The sequence below is a fragment of the Pempheris klunzingeri genome, chromosome 22 (genome assembly GCF_042242105.1).
Source record: "Pempheris klunzingeri isolate RE-2024b chromosome 22, fPemKlu1.hap1, whole genome shotgun sequence".
NCBI classification, from domain to species: Eukaryota; Metazoa; Chordata; class Actinopteri; order Acropomatiformes; family Pempheridae; genus Pempheris; species Pempheris klunzingeri.
This window is the reverse complement of record NC_092033.1, coordinates 16,048,244-16,067,299: the sequence shown is the minus strand read 5'-3', so window position 1 is coordinate 16,067,299 and position 19,056 is coordinate 16,048,244. Positions and strand designations below refer to the sequence as shown.

The 19,056-nt window shown below is 41.5% G+C and overlaps 2 protein-coding genes across 3 annotated transcripts in view; one reads left to right on the top strand and one right to left on the bottom strand.

Annotated features, from left to right (window-relative positions):
* The window catches only part of LOC139222265 (NXPE family member 3-like), a 33,871-nt gene extending 15,577 nt beyond the window's left edge, over nt 1-18,294 (bottom strand). Inside the window, exon 1 of the mRNA XM_070854237.1 lies at nt 18,133-18,294. Coding sequence (XP_070710338.1) covers nt 18,133-18,294 — 162 coding nt within the window. The remainder of the gene's footprint in view (nt 1-18,132) is intronic.
* LOC139221955 (NXPE family member 3-like) overlaps nt 1-19,056 on the top strand; it is a 265,241-nt gene that overhangs the window by 115,702 nt on the left and 130,483 nt on the right. The window lies entirely within an intron of this gene.

Sequence of the window (19,056 nt, the reverse complement as noted above, 5' to 3'; positions counted from 1 at the left end):
GGGGCAGAGCAGAGCAGAGTAGAGCAGGGGGCGCCTCCAGTCCTCCATCCACCCATCCATATAAGGATCAATTCATCAATTATAGCAGTCATTTCACTGAATTATGTTTTTTGTTTTTTATTTATGCCAGATAGAAATTAGAAGCTATTGTTGATCATTAGAATAAAAGGTCTCCCTCTCATAATTAGGCGAGGACATACATAAAGGTATGTGTTCATTTCTCATTAGACTTTTTGTTCAGGAGCAGCAGAATCTCAAGGTTCAAGTAGAAAATTGCATTGGTGGAAGAAGTACTCGTACACCAAAAACAACGAAGAAGTCCTGCACTCAAAATCCTCTGTCCTCTTCAGTATTAGTGCAAAAGGGTTTTTGGCTAAGTTGAAGCACCAAAACACTGCACACCCACTTCACGCCCTGAGGGTGATCAATAGCAGTGCCTTCAGTCAGAGACTGATTACACCAAGGTGTAATTCGGAGAGACACAGGAAGTCTGAACCTCTTTTTATTTATTTATTTATTTATTGTATTTTAACTGTGTGGTTTTTTGACTGTTTTGTATTATTTGCTTGCACTGTTGATGTATGTCTGCTTGGAAAGCTGCCGTGCTATTGTAATTTCCTGTTAAGGATTATTTAAGTATCTATCTATCTAAAAGTAGAAGTGCTGGTTCTGTAGTCAAATGTCCCCTGTGACTGATATATTAGAATATGACATTATTAGATGCAACAAAGCATTTTACCGTTTACTGTTGCCTCCACCTGGAGGTCAGGTCATGAGAAATCGTAAGGGCTCCGAGATGATTAAAGGAAGAGGAAAGCCAAGTTTTTGCCATATTGGATAGTTTGGACTTTTTTTTTTTTTAGCCGCAAATGGTCATTTAAATGAAACCACGCGAGGATTGTTAGATGGGGAATGTGTCTTTGGTGGAACTGCTAGTAGGACGCAGACATCTGACACATCACAGAACCAAAATGCATTGTATTTTGTAAGCTTGCGATGTTTTTGTGTAAATTCTTAAACTACAAGTTAAACCAGTAATTGTAGCTGTCCGATGAATACTGTAGGTCAACGTGCTGTTTCCACATTGCCTGATGATTCTTTTGCTCAATAGGACCACTGGACTTGCAGGGTACCCATCCTGCCCAGGCGAACATGCAGTTGAAATCAAGTATTTAAAAGCTCTTACTTTACTTATGTCAGTTGCTCTTTGTAAGAGCCATTTCTGTGCGTGTGTTTAAGTTGTATTGCATTAGAGTCCTTTGTTTATTTTTGCTGTGAACTCAATGTGCCTGCCAACATGAAAATGATAATACAAAAACGTCCTTATAAGCTTAGAGAGAAATGGAGGGCGAAAGCATGTGACGTTTTTGAAATCCATGGTTGCCGGGCTGGCTTTAAGGACATCGTCAATTTCACTGAGTACCAAGTCAAGATTGTTTCTGATCCAACTTTTGGTGATATCCAAGATACTCCTGTCATTGCAAAAGGAGGCAACAAGGCACAGTTGCAGCAAAGGTCACAATTCAAGAGAAATAGTTTCGCAACTGCTGTCTTTATGTCAAATGAACCGGCCGTGAGTGTAAATAAAAAAAAAAGCATCCAGACTCAAACACAAAGCCTAAATTCCTTTGTTTATTTCTGCTGTGAGCTTCCCACCACTTGGGGCATCCCTGCTTGTGAGAGGGCAGATAATCAGCCAGGTGATGCACCCAGGTGTGGCTGATGAAGAGAGGCAAACAGTTTTAGACCGTGACGTGGTGTGGTGTGTCAGGTTTGTTTGTTTAATTCAGAATTGATAATCTGCTATTGGAAACTGGAACCGAAGAACATAAACAATAAACAGCACCATATTGTGGATTAAGCAGCGGAGTGGACATGTCCAAACATCCTCGCCATCAGCTACCAGGTGCCCCTGATCGATTGGCGAAAAGGGGTCACTACAATAAGTCTAAACCTGCTTCATTGAGGACAGCGCTGGATGCTGTTGCAGGTCGAGCGGCTTTCTTCTTTGTTTGGTTCCGGAGCTACTGGAGCTGCAGTCAGTCAGGAGGAACCAGGACGTCAGCACAGCGCACCTGTATGCCTGCCAACACTGAGGTATGTGTAGCTCCACACTACATGGCCATTGAGAGGGTAACGTTACTGGTGAACGTGTGCACACATCTTTACGCGACTGTGCGCATATGCATATGACAAAGACTGATTATTTGCATAATCATGAACATTAAAGAAAACGAGATTGAGACTGAACTCTTAAAAGAGACAGAAAAACAAGTTGATCTAGGAGCAAGTGTGTGTGTGGGGGGGGATCTCTCTGTGAAAAAGCGCTCTGTTAAATTGACAGAAAAGGCCATAATGGCAAAGGTTGAAAAGCTGCAAAAAGAGAGAGAGTAAATTAAAAAATGCAGTCATTCTTAAAAACATGATTGTTAATTTGATGGGTGATAAAAGCTTTGTAAAAGAGGTGAAAAGTACATTTGCGAAATATACTAAGCTGTGTGATGAAGCTGCTGCAAACCATCAATCTTTATTGAAGTTTTTGCCACCAGATGAGTTTGAAAAGAATGAAACATGGTTTAAAGCAAAAATGCTATCTGTCAATGAGTTCATCACACTGGTAAACTAATGGTTGGTTGACAATAGAAGTTGCTGAGGGTGATGAGTTGGACAGAGGGCCTCAGGCAGAAAGGAATGAAGTGGATTCCCAAACTCTTCATACAAATGTGGAGCCTTGGACTGAGGGAATTAATGTGGAGCCTCAGGACAGCATTTCCAGTGTAAAATCCAACACTTCCAGATGTTCAAAGAGTTATGTCTCAAAGTCCAACAGGTCTACCACATCATCTGCCCGGCGTCAAGCGGAGGCAGAACAGGCTGCGCTCATGGAGCGTGCTGCTGCACTTGAGAAAAAGCATGCTTTGGAGGAACAAGCAGAGCAAATAAGGAAGAAACAGGAACAATTGGAAATTGAAACACAACTGGCAGCATCTGCTGCAAAATTGGCAGTGTTAAGTTCCTCACCACAGAGCAGTGTGGCAAGTAAACACAGTGAACGTTCAGATGGAATGGCATCTTATTTGAGGCTCAAGCCTCATTTAAAGCTTTTCGTCCCAAAGGCAAAGCTGGAAGTTGCTCCCAAGCAGGAAGCATCTGTCAACACACAAGCACATCACACAAATGTAAATCTCAGTGCTCAAGCAACACCTTTTCAAGGCAATGAAGCTCTCTACCGTTTGTTACACAAACAAAATGAAGTAACAGAACTACGTGTCTACTTTTAATGGAGATCCTTTGCAATTTAGGGCTTTCATGAGTGCCTTTGAGCAATGTGTGGAAACCGAGCAAAAAGGAGACTGCTTGTACTATTTGGAACAATTCACTTCGCCTAGAGAGCTGGTTCGCAGTTGCCAACATTTACCATCAGACAGAGCTTATGATGCTGCCAAAGATCTTCTTACCAAACATTTTGGAAATGAATTAAAAATCACAGCTGCCTATGTGAACAAGTTAACTGAATGGCCCACTGTTAAGGCAGAGGATAAAAAAGGCCTGCAAGCCTATGCGTTGTGCTTGGCTGAATGCTGCAACGCTATGCAGGAGCTGTGATATTTGGATGAACTCAATATGCCTGCCAACATGAAAATGATAATACAAAAACAAGAGAAATGGAGGGCGAAAGCATGTGACATTTTTGAAATCCATGGTCGCCGGGCTGGCTTTAAGGACATTGTCAATTTCATTGAGTACCAAGTCAAGATTGTTTCTGATCCAACTTTTGGTGATATCCAAGATACTCCTGTCATTGCAAAAGGAGGCAACAAGGCACAGTTGCAGCAAAGGTCACAATTCAAGAGAAATAGTTTCGCAACTGCTGTCTTTATGTCAAATGAACCGGCCGTGAGTGTAAATAAAAAAAAAAAAAAAAAAAGCATCCAGACTCAAACACAAAGCCTAAATTCCTTTGTTTATTTTTGCTGTGAGCTTCCCACCACTTGGGGCATCCCTGCTTGTGAGAGGGCAGATAATCAGCCAGGTGATGCACCCAGGTGTGGCTGATGAAGAGAGGCAAACAGTTTTAGACCGTGACGTGGCGTGGTGTGTCAGGTTTGTTTGTTTAATTCAGAATTGATAATCTGCTATTGGAAACTGGAACCAAAGAACATAAACAGCACCATATTGTGGATTAAGCAGCGGAGTGGACATGTCATTTACACGCGTTGAAACATCCTCACCATCAGCTACCAGGTGCCCCTGATCGATTGGCGAAAACGGGTCACTACACTCTTCTTTCTTTACAGTGTATCTGCTTGCTGGAGGGGGGGGGGGGGGTGTTGGACTATCCAATGTGACTACCTACACCCAGGCGTATGTATGAAAGAGCATGTTTTGTGTTGAATGTACCTTTTACACTTGTATTTAGCATATTATTTAAACCCACACTATGATCTTTTCCTAAACCTAACCAAGTAATTTTGGTGCCTAAATCTAACCAAACTGCAGCTGAAAACTCAATAGAGGAAAATTTAAATTTCTATAAAGAACAAAATAGATTTCTAGGTAGGATGTGAAAGTCCTGTATCCAAACCATTTAGCCACCACATCTGTCTCTATTTATGGAATTTTATCATCACTACGTCGGACATAATCAGACAACCATTATTTGTCTATTTGCACCCAGGCCAGGCACAAATTGACACTCTGATTGCTCAGATCCACCGTTGAATTCCAATGTGTTATTTCCCTGGATCTCTGCACCTTATGTTAATCAGTAAAGGACTGCGGTGTTTGTTTCACAACGGGCAAACAGTAATACCTCATTAGGTGTAGGTTCCCCTCCAAGAACATACCTTACCCATCTTTTCTCTCTCTATGTGTGTGTGTGTGTCAGTGTTAAATTCACAATATTTCAAGTTGATGATTAACTCTCTGGATGAAATATGTGCAGGGTAGTCAACAGCATATTTCTGAGGCCTGCAGCCCCTCTGGCAATCCTGATCTTACATAACTACAGCTTTCCATCAGCTGTAAACACGCAGTCCGACCAGAACAGTTGAGCTGCCAGGAATCGCTGGATCAGCACCAAGTGCTACTCTGATTTCCTGAAAGATTTCGTTCCTTCCTTCTTTCATTCCCAACTGCTGCAGGGAAGAGACCCTACCCCTTCATGCTATGTCAACAATGCAATCTCCCTTTGAAACTAACTGGATAACAGGAGTACAGAACAATCAGCTCTCAGAGACATCTGCATTTCACACCAAGGTAGTTTGTACACCTGGGATAGTGAAAAAGTGAAGTCCTGGCTATGCTAAGACGTGTCACACCTTTAACCCTCTGCTCATACATCAGTCGCAGTCATGCAAAACGGACACCCGTATTGCGCTACTATCTGTCTGTTTAGTTTTGGTGGCTAAGCTGATGTCACACATCTTCTGCTGTGCAGAGAATTGTGGGTCACAACAGCCACAAAGCATGCTGTAGCTATTTATCGTCCCCCAAAACCTAGTTGTAGCTTATTAGTTCATGTCTCTGGTTTTATGTCCTCTGTTGCTCTTAGTTAAGGCATAATCTTATTGGTTGGAAATTTTCATATTCACGTGGACGACCCCGCTAGCAGTTTCGTTTTTGAACTTTTAGGTAGTTGTGAATCTTTTAACCTCAAACACATCCTACACGTGATCAAGGCCACACTCTTGATTTAGTTTTTACTCTGGGTTTGCTTGAAAGTTTTTGTCTCTGATGACAGAATGGTCATGTTTGATATTGACACTTCAAGAGGCAGCTCCTTCCCCAAAACGTACCAGTCACTCTCGAACCCTGGCTGAGAAATCTGTTGATTATTTCTCCTCTGTTTTCTTTGCGTGACGATATCATCACATTATCTTTTGTCATTTACGTTATCATGATGTAAATGACTTGATCAGTTCAATGTTTTACGCTCGTCAGTTTTAGATTTTGTAGCTAACTTTGTGGTTCGTCTCCAGTTGGTTTTATTTATTTATACATTGTGTTTTAATTGCTGTTATTATTGTAATAATACGAAGGTCTTATGGTTTATTGCTGCAGGGGTTTGGTTTCAGGTGAGGCTGTGTGAACAAGAGAACAAGAGAGCAGGTGATCAAATTGCAGCCGAAATGACAGCTGGGGGAAATTTTAAGCTTCGGCGGCTATGAGATGATCACTATAGAGGCTACTGAAGTCTCCTGTGATGTTAATTCAAACCACAGTGTGGCTGCATATATCTTTCTTCATGAGGTTTTTATTTTTGCAGGTTTTAAAACTGGGTGTACTTTACAAGCCATCAGGAGCGCAAGGGCAGATAATTGAGGAAAAGATCCGTCATGTCTGGAAATCCTCATAAAGATGAGGAAGCTGTGCGAGCAACTGCTGATAAGTAAAGCCCTTTGTTTAATAGTTATTATACGATAAACTTTATTGTCCCCTTAAAGAAATGAATGCCATTCTACATTTTACACACTGAGTTAATAAACATGTGACATGGAATTCTGGCTCTATGGCTCATAGCATGTTCGTAATGTTTAGGATGTTAATAGAAGAAAGCATGAATGGGTTTTTTAAAATGTTTGAATCGCTACTTGGGTACTCTTTATTACCTGCCAAAGGGTATAAGTGGTTTGGAAGTAGAGTACTGAATGCATATTTGTAGTGGCCACCAGGTGGAAAAAAGTCTTCTATTAATTTAGAAATGCTGCAGCAAAATAAGAAGCAGTACTTGCCTGTATACTTTGTGTGGCTGGAGGATTCTATCCAATGAGGCACAGATCAGGGCCAGGACAATATGGTAGACACCAGAAAACGTTCCTTGACTGAACCTGATTTTGAACACAACTATAACATGGGGACACTTGAGGAGGTCTCCATGTACACCAACTCCAAAGGGGAACCACATCAGCCGCACAACTTATACCAAGTTCAATAGGCTAACCAAATAAGTTGTTAAACAGCATAAAACATGGCCAAACTGGATAAAAGCCAGCGTTTGGCTTCAGGTTAGAACATCTACGAGAAAATGACACATTCTAATGGTTCTACCATCCCTGAGACAAAGTAACCACAATGAAAATACAGTCACACTGTGTGCTCGTCTGAACTCACAGGATGGAATGGACCTCTGCTATCGATATTAAAACAGTCCAAAAAGAGGATCTTACACAACAGTCGATGGTCTATTCTGGTCTGAACATGATAATTCATCGACATAGTGAAGCAGAAGAAGTAATGCTGTTCTTTTCTTTATAACATAGCAATAGAAATACAGAATAAATAGAGGGTCACATGCTGTACATCATATAATATGTATTGTCATATCACTCTATGTTAAGCAGGATGGTGATGATGAACTAGTTAAACAGTGGTATAAAACATTTTTAAAAAATGAGGTGACTTCCGCCCAGCACCCACACAGCCACATTTCACAGCTCCACCAGCTTCTCCGCTCTGATAAGGGCTTCTAAATGCAAGTGTGATTATGACCAGGACTGAGGGGGATTGATACGGAGGATGAATGATTACATTATCACTGCCGTGTACACCGACTATTACACACCTTATCAACAAATGTAAATCAATAGCATCCTGACGTAAATAAGTTGAGTTTTAAATGGGCTAGAACAGATATGAAGTATATTTAGGAAGGTCACCCTCTGCCAAAAGTTATGTGTTCTGTTCAGTGTAAGAGATATGCTCGTTCCTTCAAATGGTCTTTGAAGGGTTCGCAAAATCCAACTCCAACTCTGTGCTTCTGCTGCACTGTGTGTTCTTCAAATAAGCTTCCTTAAGAACATGGCTCCATGGCCTGTGGTTTAACATGTATAATTTCACTGAATGGCTAATTTCTTATGATAAATTATCACAGCAAACATGTTTCTCGTAGAGGCGGATGATGTATGATTTAAACATTGGCCTTAAAAAAAATTAGTTATTGTCATCAGTGAACTGTTAAGTGTGTACGGTGTAGTTTTTTTTTGTTTGTTTTTTATCAAACATCTAACAACATGAACAGTAGCCTTCATAAACAGTAACAATGGTTATCACCTGAATAATTATAGAAATAATTAAAGCTGCAAGCAGCGTTGGAGGGCCCTCGCACCTTCGTGCACGTCGGGTTGGACGGCGGCTTCATCCTGTAGCCGGACGCCGACCCTTCCATGCCAAGCTCAGAGTTTTCATGTATTTCGGACAGTGCATCAAGGAGTCACTTCGTGTGTCCCCTAGGTGGCGCTAGAGAACAGCCACTAATCATCTCCTATATTTCAGCATATGAAGTGTTGACTACACCGTGAAAATTTCATGCAAATCAAATGATGATTGGCACAAAAGTCTTACTTCCTGTTGCCACTAGGTGGCGCAGTGACTGTGGTCACTAACTGGCATGTAGGTGTCTTCAGAATCAGAATTACTTTAATAATCCCCAAAGGGAAATTGCTTTTTGTTACACACAGCTCCAAAAGAATAAGAATAAACTTCATACACAAAGTAAAATATAAATATATAAAAGTATGAATAAAAAAGATGTATTAAAAAATTATTACACAGAGGTAAATTCCTGCACCAGGTGAGTCCAGAGTCTTATAATGATACTAATAATAATAATAATAATAACAATACCACTACTAATAATTCTAATAATAATACAGGCCAGGAGTTTTATTAATGACAAGTTTGGAGCAGGTTGGATAATGTACACTGAAGATACAACAATTTCCTGCTTGGCGAAACCTCAACCTCAATAAGTGAGCATCATCCATATCTGGCCTCTATCTATATGTGGCTTCCTGGACAGAAAAGAGCACAACGGGCAGGTCCACACACTTCACAAATCCCAAATGAACAGTGCTAACACATATCGTTTAATGACTCATGAAAAGTAAAAATATATGAAGATATAATAAATGAAAAGAAAAAACAGTGAAAAAGAGAAAACGAGTGGAGGAACTTTGATAAAGTTACTCCTACAGGACACAAATGCAAAACACCTGAACTCAAACTTCTACCTGCATATTATCACACAACTTTCTGAAAAATTATATGTTACCATATTTATGGTAAAAGCAGTCTCAAAGGTACAATGTTCCATGCTGTCATGTTGACCCATAGGAGCTGGGGATCAAACCGCCAACCTTCTGATTGAGGGACGACCCACTCTACCACTGATCCACAGCCGCCCATGTGGCCACACTGCTGCTCCTCACTTCTAAATGCACAGGACAAAGTGCACGGAAATGATTCATGGTGTTCTAGCACCAGACTTTCTCTAAACGTTGGTGGCAGATGTGGGTGAGCAGCGTTTCAGCCTCCTCCTCCTCCTCCTCCATGAGTCCACAGATGGAGGTGTTTCTAAGTACCTGGGGGGGTGATGAGGTACTTTAGTGACACCAGACACAAAATTGTCTCAACATTTCTGGGGCTTGTTGAGTTGGAGGGAGGAGATGTCAGATCTATAGCCCGAGCTGTTGTGGCTTTCCTGGAGAAGTGTTGTCTTACAAAAGACAAACTCCTGGGGACAGGGACCGACGATGCCTCTGTCATGACAGGGACTAACAATGGGCTCCATAAAGTGCTGAAGGAGGAGTGTGGCCTCAAAGATCTGGTTCTTACTCGCTGTGTGTGTCACTCTCTGCAGCTCGCTGTAAGTCATGCTTCCAATGACACCACCCCCCGTAGTGTGGAGCACTTGGTACGGGAGACTTAGAACTGCTTTTCAGTGTCTCCAAAGCGCAGGGAGGCCTACAAAGCCATATATGAGAGCATCAACTGTGGGGAGAAACCCTTCCAGATAACCAAGGTGTGTGCCACACGGTGGCTCTCCATTGAACCAGCGGTTTCACACATTTTGGACCAGTGGGAGGTGCTTAAAGTGTGTTTCACATTCACCAAGTCCAGTGAACACTGCTACATGGCTGAGGTTTTATATTCCATGTACATCCATCCATCCATTATCTATACTTCTTATCCATCAGGGTGGTGGGGGAGCTGGAGCCAGTCCCAGCTGAACTGGTCGCCAGCCAATCACAGGGCCACATACAGAGACAGACAAACACTTACTCTCACACTCACACTTACGGGCAATTTAGAGTTATCAATTAACCCAGCTCGCATGTCTTTTGGATTGTGGGAGGAAGCCGGAGTACCCGGAGAGAGAGAGAGAACCCACGCTAGCATGCAAAACTCCACACAGAAAGATTCCAGGTTCAAACTGGGATTTGAACCTGGAATCTTCTCGCTGTGAGGCAACAGTGTTAACCACAGCACCACCATGCTGCCCCCTAGTCCATCTACAGTGATCCTCAAATGTTGTCCCAAAAGTCCCAAACCGTACATTGGTTACCTTCTTGAGTCAAAGGCAGCTGAGCTCCACCTTGAGCCTGAAGAGAAGAACAGTGTGAGAAAGCGGTGTGTAGCCTTCATCATCTCCCTCTCTGATGAGCTGAGGGTGAGACTGCAGGACAACACTGAAGCATTGCAGTACATGTCAGTTTTCAATGTAGAGGAAACTCTAGAGCACAATAAGAGCCTGGGAGAAAGAGAAAAAACTAGCCAAGCTCCTTGGCTACTCTGCTGCAGAGATAGACAAGATTGTCCAGCAGTGGCGTGGGCTTCTGGGCTGAGATTTGGACAGCCAACAGCTACTTTCCTTACTGAGGAGTTGGCAACACTGGTCATTTCCTCGATCCGAGAAACGTTGCACGAGTTCATTTCACAGTGCAGGTAGAAGTTTTGGTTCAGGTGTTTTGCATTTTTGAGGACACAGCTCCCCCTTGTGTCCTGTAGGAGTAACTATTTATCAATATTCCATCCTATGGGAAAAGGTGTAAAGTCTTATCTTATCTTATTGATATAATTTCATACTAAAATGCTCAGATCCAGTGATGTGGATCTCAGTTTTATTAGGATGTTTTTATTTGAAAGCTGCAGAAAATGTAATGACATCTATTTTTTATATCATTGTGGTAATTTAGTGTTTTACAAATCTGTCGGGACTCGGCACGCCCAGCTTGATATCGGGACATCTGGTCACCGCAACCCAGCAGCCAGCTGGTTTGGCAGAAAAACTGGAAACAGCCTAGCCTAGCTCTGTTTGAAGGTAACAAAATTCATGTACCAGCACTTTTAAAAGCTCAATAATAAACTAAAACTAGCATATCTAGTTAGTGTACAAAGGACAATTTGAGACTGTGAGGCAACTAGCAAAGACTCCAGGGAGCCACTTTACCACAAATTGTTGCCACTTTTGTTTTAAACTGAGACAAAAGAGAAATAACATGTTAACTGAAAGGGAGCAGGCTTTGGGCATAAGCCTGTTATTTGTGCCTATTTTTGTCCTGATTGCTATGTGAAACAACAACAACCTTAGAGCTTGCAGCCTTCGTGTAGCTAGGTTGATGAAGATTTGGATCATGCAATAAGAAAGGCCTGCCTGGTTACCTGCCTGCCCCAGTGAATGGTCATAAATGTTTGTACTTAATGGTTTTTGTGCTAAGCTCAGCTTACTGTCCTCCTGGTTTCATCTTCATGGTTAAAGGACAAATACAAGAGTTTTATCAATCTTCTGATCTAATCATGAAGAAGAAAGTGAATAGATGCACTTCCCAAAATGTCAAACTATTCCTTTACACTACAGTCAAATAGTAATATTTCCCCAAAAAATAAGTGGTTCAAGTTCCAGTTGATTCATGAAAACTGAAAGTGACCAATGTGGATTTACAGAGGGTTTCTAAGTCGATTCTGAAATGACAGGATTGTTATTGTTTCCAGAAACCACAACACAACTTAAAAGAAAACTATGATAAACTGCAGTGACCACATTTTACCTTGAAATACACGTTATCTCTTAAAGGTAGACAGCAGCTGGATGGATGTCCTCATATTTCATCTTATTGTAATTAGAACCCCATAGTATTGGTCATAGACAACTAGTCACCCTTTTGAGGGCATATGTAGGACAAAATTACATTAATCATATTCTTTATGATGGGAGGTGGTGGATGGAGGTCGTGTGGCAGGTGGTGGGCCAGGGTCATCTCCCAGGCGTTCAGTAGATGAACATTCAGACCTCTGAACATGGCTCGGAGCACCTTGTCTTGCAGCATTGAGTACCAGTCACTGTTTGTTAGTGCTGCAGTAAGCGTCATACCTTTGGGGTTCCCTGTCCGGATGATGATCACTGTGCCTGGAGCCCTGTCCAGCAGCCGGACCACTGACCTGCGGATGCTCTGCAGCCGCCGGATATACACCTCCATAGGGAAACTGCCAAAGTGAGCCCAGATGCCAAAAACTACGACAGTATTAGTGCCTCCAATTAAATCATCAAGTTCATTAGCAATGTGACGTGTCTCACTGATTGGGACAGGGGCAATACGGATAGGAGTACCATGAAAGCGATATTTCACTAAAATGTTGTTTGCATAGTCCAAAGCCATGTAAGGTCCAGTTTTCTTGGGGTTGTGCAGGTTAAACTCCTTAAGATCTAAACATTTGACAGAGGGAACAGATTAGACTGCAGTGTGAACAAAATCAAACTGTTGACAGAAATCTCTGTGGATCAGCTACCTGGTAGTACTGCAGTGAGGTATTCAAAAAACTGCCGGACAGTGGAGTCTCCATACATGTGGACCACCTTGCCTTTCAGACACTGACTGATGGCAGAGCTGTTGAATTGGCGAACTGTGGTGCCATCTAGTGCTCGCCACACACCCTGGTAGTAATAACCAGAGAGTCCAGAATTCATACTGCTGTTCTGCACCTGTGGTTGGCCTGAGAGGAAATAAAAGGGCAAGGATAGTCAACAAAACCTAATAAAATACCTAAACAAAGGTATCTCCCAAACCTATGTGTTACAAATTCATTGTTTTTGTTTAAGACTTCCAAGAGAATAGATATAGATATAGCTGGTGCTGCATCAGGAACGTTTAGCTTAATGCTCCATCTTTTCAAATTGGCCAGAATACATCTCTCTTCAAAAGAAAGGGATAAAATGTTTTCCTCTCTGCTTGTTTTACTTTGATTGTCCGTATTACATTCAGTTTTTAATTATTAGAGGCAGCAAAAGAAAAAAAATGTGCTTTACCTTCCCCTTTTGGGAAAACAGTGACACTGGCAGGTCCTGAGGCCCGAATGGAGACTTTCATATTGACACCACTGAAGAAAACAATAAATTATTTCTTACACTCATTACAATGTAACAACAGAAATACAAGAAAGGAGTACAATAACTGATATTGTTGTATAAATAGAACCTGTGACTATGTGTAATGTCGAGGATGTCGGTCGCAGTGATGAACGCACAAATAATTATCACCAGACTATGTAGTTCTTCAGGACTCTACAGAGCACTGTGGAATTTAAGCATATTCAGAGGGTCACATACTGTAGTGTAAAAGACAAGTGTTGTACTTAAAGAAATCCAAATATGTAAGCTGCTATAAACACTGTAATAGTGTAGAATCACTGGAGTCACAAGAAATATGCTGGTGTGAAGTGTTTGAACTTTCTGATAACGTAAGGATAGAATAAAAGGGGACACTAAAACTAAAGTAGACAGTCACTCAGAATATAGTTTATATACTCTTCACTATGGTTTGTATGTACTCTTCACTGGACCAAAAAAGTATAACTGTGTGTGATCCTCACTCATTGCCCCTCACTGTATCACATGTATGCTGTTGACGTGGCATAGAACCAAGGTTCTAAGCCACTAGGCCAGATTTATAGTTATTTTAACAGTGCGCAATGGATCTGAGAACACTTTGGCTAATAGATCAAAACTTCAAGTCAGAAAAGTGATCAGGAAAGTCAATCTCAGCAGTCTGACCCAAACAGTCTTCAGGAGACAGAGTTCAGAGCAGCAAACAGTCTTTTAATGCTGGTTTTTAAAGGGAGAACAGTCTATCTGCACAATACATACAGTCAGAGCTCTGAGCTCTCACATACAATACATCAGCTTATACAGTTGCAAGAAAAAGTATGTGAACCCTTTGGGATTACTTGGATTTCTGCATAAATTGGTCATAAAATATGTTCTGATCTTCATCTAAGTCACATCACTAGACAAACACAGTCTGCTTAAACTGATACCACACAAAAAATTATAAGTTTTCATGTTTTTATTGAACACAACATGTAAACATTCCCAGTGCAGGGTGGAAAAAGTATGTGAACCCCTAGGCTAATGACTTCTCCAAGAGCTAATTGGAGCCAGGAGTCAGCCAACCTGGAGTCCAATCAATGTGATGAGATTGCCCTATAAAAAACACACACCAGTTTTGAGTTTGCTGTTCTCAAGAGGCATTGCCTGATGTGAACCATGCCTCGCACAAAAGAGCTCTCAGAAGATCTACGATCAAGAATTGTTGACTTGCATGAAGCTGGAAAGGGTTACAAAAGTATCTCTAAAAACCTTGATGTCCATGTGTCCACGGTAAGACAGACTGTCTACAAATGGACAAAGTTCAGCACTGTTGCTACTCTCCCTAGGTGTGGTCGTCCTGTAAAGATGACTGTGAGAGCACAGCGCAGAATGCTCAATGAGGTGAAGAAGAATCCTAGAGTGTCAGCTTAAGACTTACAGAAATCTCTGGCACATGCTAACATTATTGTTGACTAATCTACAATAAGTAAAACATTAAACAAGAATGGAGTTCATGGGAGGACACCACGGAGGAAGCCATTGCTGTCCAAAAAAAACATTGCTGCACGTTTGAAGTTTGCAAAAGAGCACCTGGATGTTCCACAGCACTACTGGCAAAATATTCTGTGGACAAATGAAACCAAAATTGAGTTGTTTGGAAGGAACACACAACGCTATGTGTGGAGAAAAAAAATGCACAGCACCCCAACATCAAAACCTCATCCCAACTGTGAAATATGGTGGAGGGGGCATCATGGTTTGGGGCTGCTTTGCTGCCTCAGGGCCTGGACGGATTGCTGTCATCGACGGAAAAATGAATTCCCAAGTTTATCAAGACATTTTGCAGGAAAACTTAAGACCATCTGTCCGCCAACTGAAGCTCAACAGAGGATGGGTAATGCAACAGGACAACAACCCAAAGCATAGAAGTAAATCAACAACAGAATGGCTTCAACAGAAGAAAATACGCCTTCTGGAGTGGCCCAGTCTGGAGAGTCCTGACCTCAACCCGATTGAGATGCTGTGGCATGACCTCAAGAGAGCGATTCACACCAGACATCCCAAGAATATTGCTGAACTGAAACAGTTTTGTACAGAGGAATGGTCCAAAATTCCTCCTGACCGTTGTGCAGGTCTGATCTGCAACTACAGGAAATGTTTGGTTGAGGTTATTGCTGCCAGAGGAGGGTCAACCAGTTATAGGTTCACATACTTTTTCCACCCTGCAATGTGAATGTTTACATGTTATGTTCAATAAAAACATGAAAACTTATAATTTTTTGTGCAGTATTAGTTTAAGCAGACTGTGTTTTTCTAGTGATGTGACTTAGATGAAGATCAGAACATATTTTATGACCAATTTATGCAGAAATCCAAGTAATCCCAAAGGGTTCACATACTTTTTCTTGCAACTGTATTCTCATGAGGTTCCACCTGGTTTCCTTTCATCACAGCATCAAAATAACCAATCTAGTTATATTGTAACATTACACCATTATAATCATTGGTCAGGTGTCGGTAGTGTAACATTACACCATTATAATCATTGGTCAGGTGTCGGTAGTGTAACATTACACCATTATGTTTCTTGACCAGATGGGACTTGGGTGATGTATCCTTGAGTTGGGATTGTAGGGACTTTCCAGCCACCTGCACTTGCACCATGCTTTTCCTTTTTTATATGCTATGTTGTATACATTTTACACCAATATTTCTCTGACCTACCTTGTTCTTATTTTTTTATTCTAAGCTCTCTCCTCTTTTTACACCCTTATTTCTTAGCTTCCTTTTGTTGCCTTTTTTAAAAATTATAGTGTTTAATGTAAGTGCGCTTGTTTTAACATAGAGTAAATATGTGATACAGTGAGGGTCAATGAGTGAGGGATACACACAGTTTTACTTCAGTCCAGTGATGAGTACATGTAAAATCATAGTGAGGAGTAAATGTATTCAAACCATGGTGAAGAATATAAGTCATAGTCAGACTAATTACTAAAACTTCAATCGACATAACATCCTTCAGCATATATGTAGCTGTTCTAGTGTTTACTCCATTATTTCAATAGTTCCAGTGTTTAAATCAATATAGCAGCGTGCAAACTTCACTTCTTTTAGCGCAACACTTGTCTTTTTTACACTACACTGTATGTTAAAACAAGTGCACTTACATTAAACACTGTCATTTTTTTTTAAAAAAAAGGCAGCAAAGGAGAGTTAAGAAATAAGGGTGTAATAAAAGGAGTAACTTAGTTTGGAAAGATAAGAACAAGGCAAGTTTAAAAGATACTGGTGTAAAGCTTATATAGCGTAAATTTAAAAAAAGGGAAGCATGCCCGTGCAGGTGCAGGCAGCTGGAAAGTCCCTAGAATCCCCACTCTGAGGATGGCAAAGTTTAGGCCCCAAAACTGACCAATGAATATAATGGTGTAATGTTGCAGGATAAATCGATTGGTCATTTTATGATGTGACGAAAGGAAAACAGGTGGAGCCTTTAGGGAATATAAGCTGGTGCAATGTATGTGAGAGCTCAGAACTCTCTGACTGTATATAATGTGCAGATAGATTGTTCTCCCTTTGCTGCCGGCATTAAAGGTTTGTGCTGCCTTGAACTCTGACTCCTGAAGATTACTTGAGCTCAACTGCAGAGACTGCCTTTCCTGACTCCTTTTGACTCATTTTTTTAAGACCCATCTACTTAGTTTTTCTGACCAATTGACCCCTGCTAAAAACAACTTTAAATCTGGCCCAGTGACCCTGAACCCTGGTTCAGAGCCACATCAACACCCCTAGAAAGAACCCAGAAACTAGAAACCTTTTGTAGGCACCAGCAACCTGAGCAACCTAGTTACCAAAGTGAAGGTGTTAACTCTCACAAATTTTCAAATCATTTACTCAACTGCTGTGGGCAGGGTAGTAATACAAAAAAATGTCAAATCTTCTGAATGGTTTATGTTATTGCACCACATTTGGTGGACATGTGTGACCATGGCAAATTTGGTGCCATTGGGCCAATAAGTGGCGCTGTAGCAGCATCATCTAAGTATAGATTCTTGTTACTTTGTGTTCAGATCGACCATTGGGTCGCTGCACTAGTTGTCTTTGAAATATTAAACATCTCCACATTCAGTCTTTACTGCCTGTACTTACAAACTCCTGAAATTTTCCACCAAAGCAATGCGTGGGTAACACAGTATGTATGTATTTATTAGAGGTCTCACAAGTCAGTCCCGTCGCTCTGCTCACTCACCTTTGAAAGAGCTTCTTCTCCTCGGCCTCAAGAGTATGTCTATATCCTCCCATGTAGTGGTTGATCCTGGCATCACAGCTCAGTTTCTCTGGCTTGTAGCAGAACCAAGGATCGCCTGTACGGATGTCAGTGTAGTTGCACAGTGGCTGTCGGGTTGGACGCAGGCAGATGTCACAGATGGTAGTTTCAGAGAGTGAGCCTAAACGAAAGATGCTTTTGAAGTAAACCCTATCAGGCTGTTTGCTGTTTAGCCTGTGCAGCACTGTGACAGCCTCTCTAGGGTGAACCAGCGTCACCTGATGAGACAGAGAGTTTTCATTTAGTCCAGTTATGTTCATTCATATCAGTACAGACAAAGAAAGTCATCCATCCATCTATATTTCTATTGTCAGTACTATAGTTGCTTTTATTATTATTATTCTCTCTCTCTCTCTCTCTCTCTGTCCAACCTGGTTCTGTACTGGTTGTGTTCTCTATCTGATGCTTGCTCATGTGGGGATTCTTGAATCGAAATGGAAGCTTTGAACATGAGCCACTTGGATTCTGAAAGCTCCACGGGACGTCTGGGAAATTCCTCCGTAGGTGGGAGTTGAAGACATCACGGATGGGGTCTCAACTACACTATACATTATAATTGACCTGTGTCAGTTCGAGGGGTGGGACTTAGTGCAGGGTCAGTTAGAAGATAGATTAGAAACACCTATAGTACAATCACATTTAACATGATGGTGTTTAGCATCACCTGAACCTGTGCGCTTCCTTCCCACAGTAAAGTGAATACAGCAGAGTAGCTGCCATTGAGGTGATCCACCACGTCCAACCACACCTGCAACAAGCTTTGGATTGTGCAGCCGAGCGAGTAAGAAGTCTCCCCCAGATTTCTTGGGACGTCCCTTGAAGTCATACATGTTGATCATAACCTCCAGCTGATCCCCTACATGCCACTGTCCTCCTTCTCTCTGTGGTGGTAGAATGATGAAGTTGCTGTGGGCAGGATCAGTGGTCTTCACCAGAGAAAGACGAGTTGGCAAAACTGGAGTTTCAGGCCAAGTAATGGAGTCTAGTAGGAGGCGTTCCTCCTGAGCGTCCTCAGGGGACAGTGGCTGGAAGGAGCAGAAGCCTTGATGCGTGTCAGGGACAGTGGAAACTCTTTGGACAATGATGGTGGCGTTTATGGAGGAGTTTACTTTATGCTGAAACTGGCAGGGGGTAGAGAGAGAGAGAGAGAGATGGTGCTAAAATTAAACAATTAAGTAAAAGAAAATTAACTAAATAAAACAGAAAGGCCAAGATAGAAGATTCTTCCTGCTTCAAAGCACAACATAACTATTTGAATATTTTGGGTGCTTGATGAGAAGTGTTGAGCTGTTAGCTGCAGGAAATTTCTTCCCTGACTTGCCTGTGGTGTTACGGCTGGATCTTCACTGTCAAACAGAGTGGGAACAGGGAATCATAGGAACACAAACACAAAATGTCCAAAAATCAAAAGTCCATGATACATGGCCCATAGCCTGTTCTTAACAATATATATATATATAATATAATATTAACAAAGAAAGAACCCAAATGTCAAGTTTGTATTTGTGTTTCAGTTGTTCAGTAAAAATTAATGTTTTGGGGTTTTTTTGGCAGAAAAAGATTTTCATGGCTGAAAAATGCAATTAAA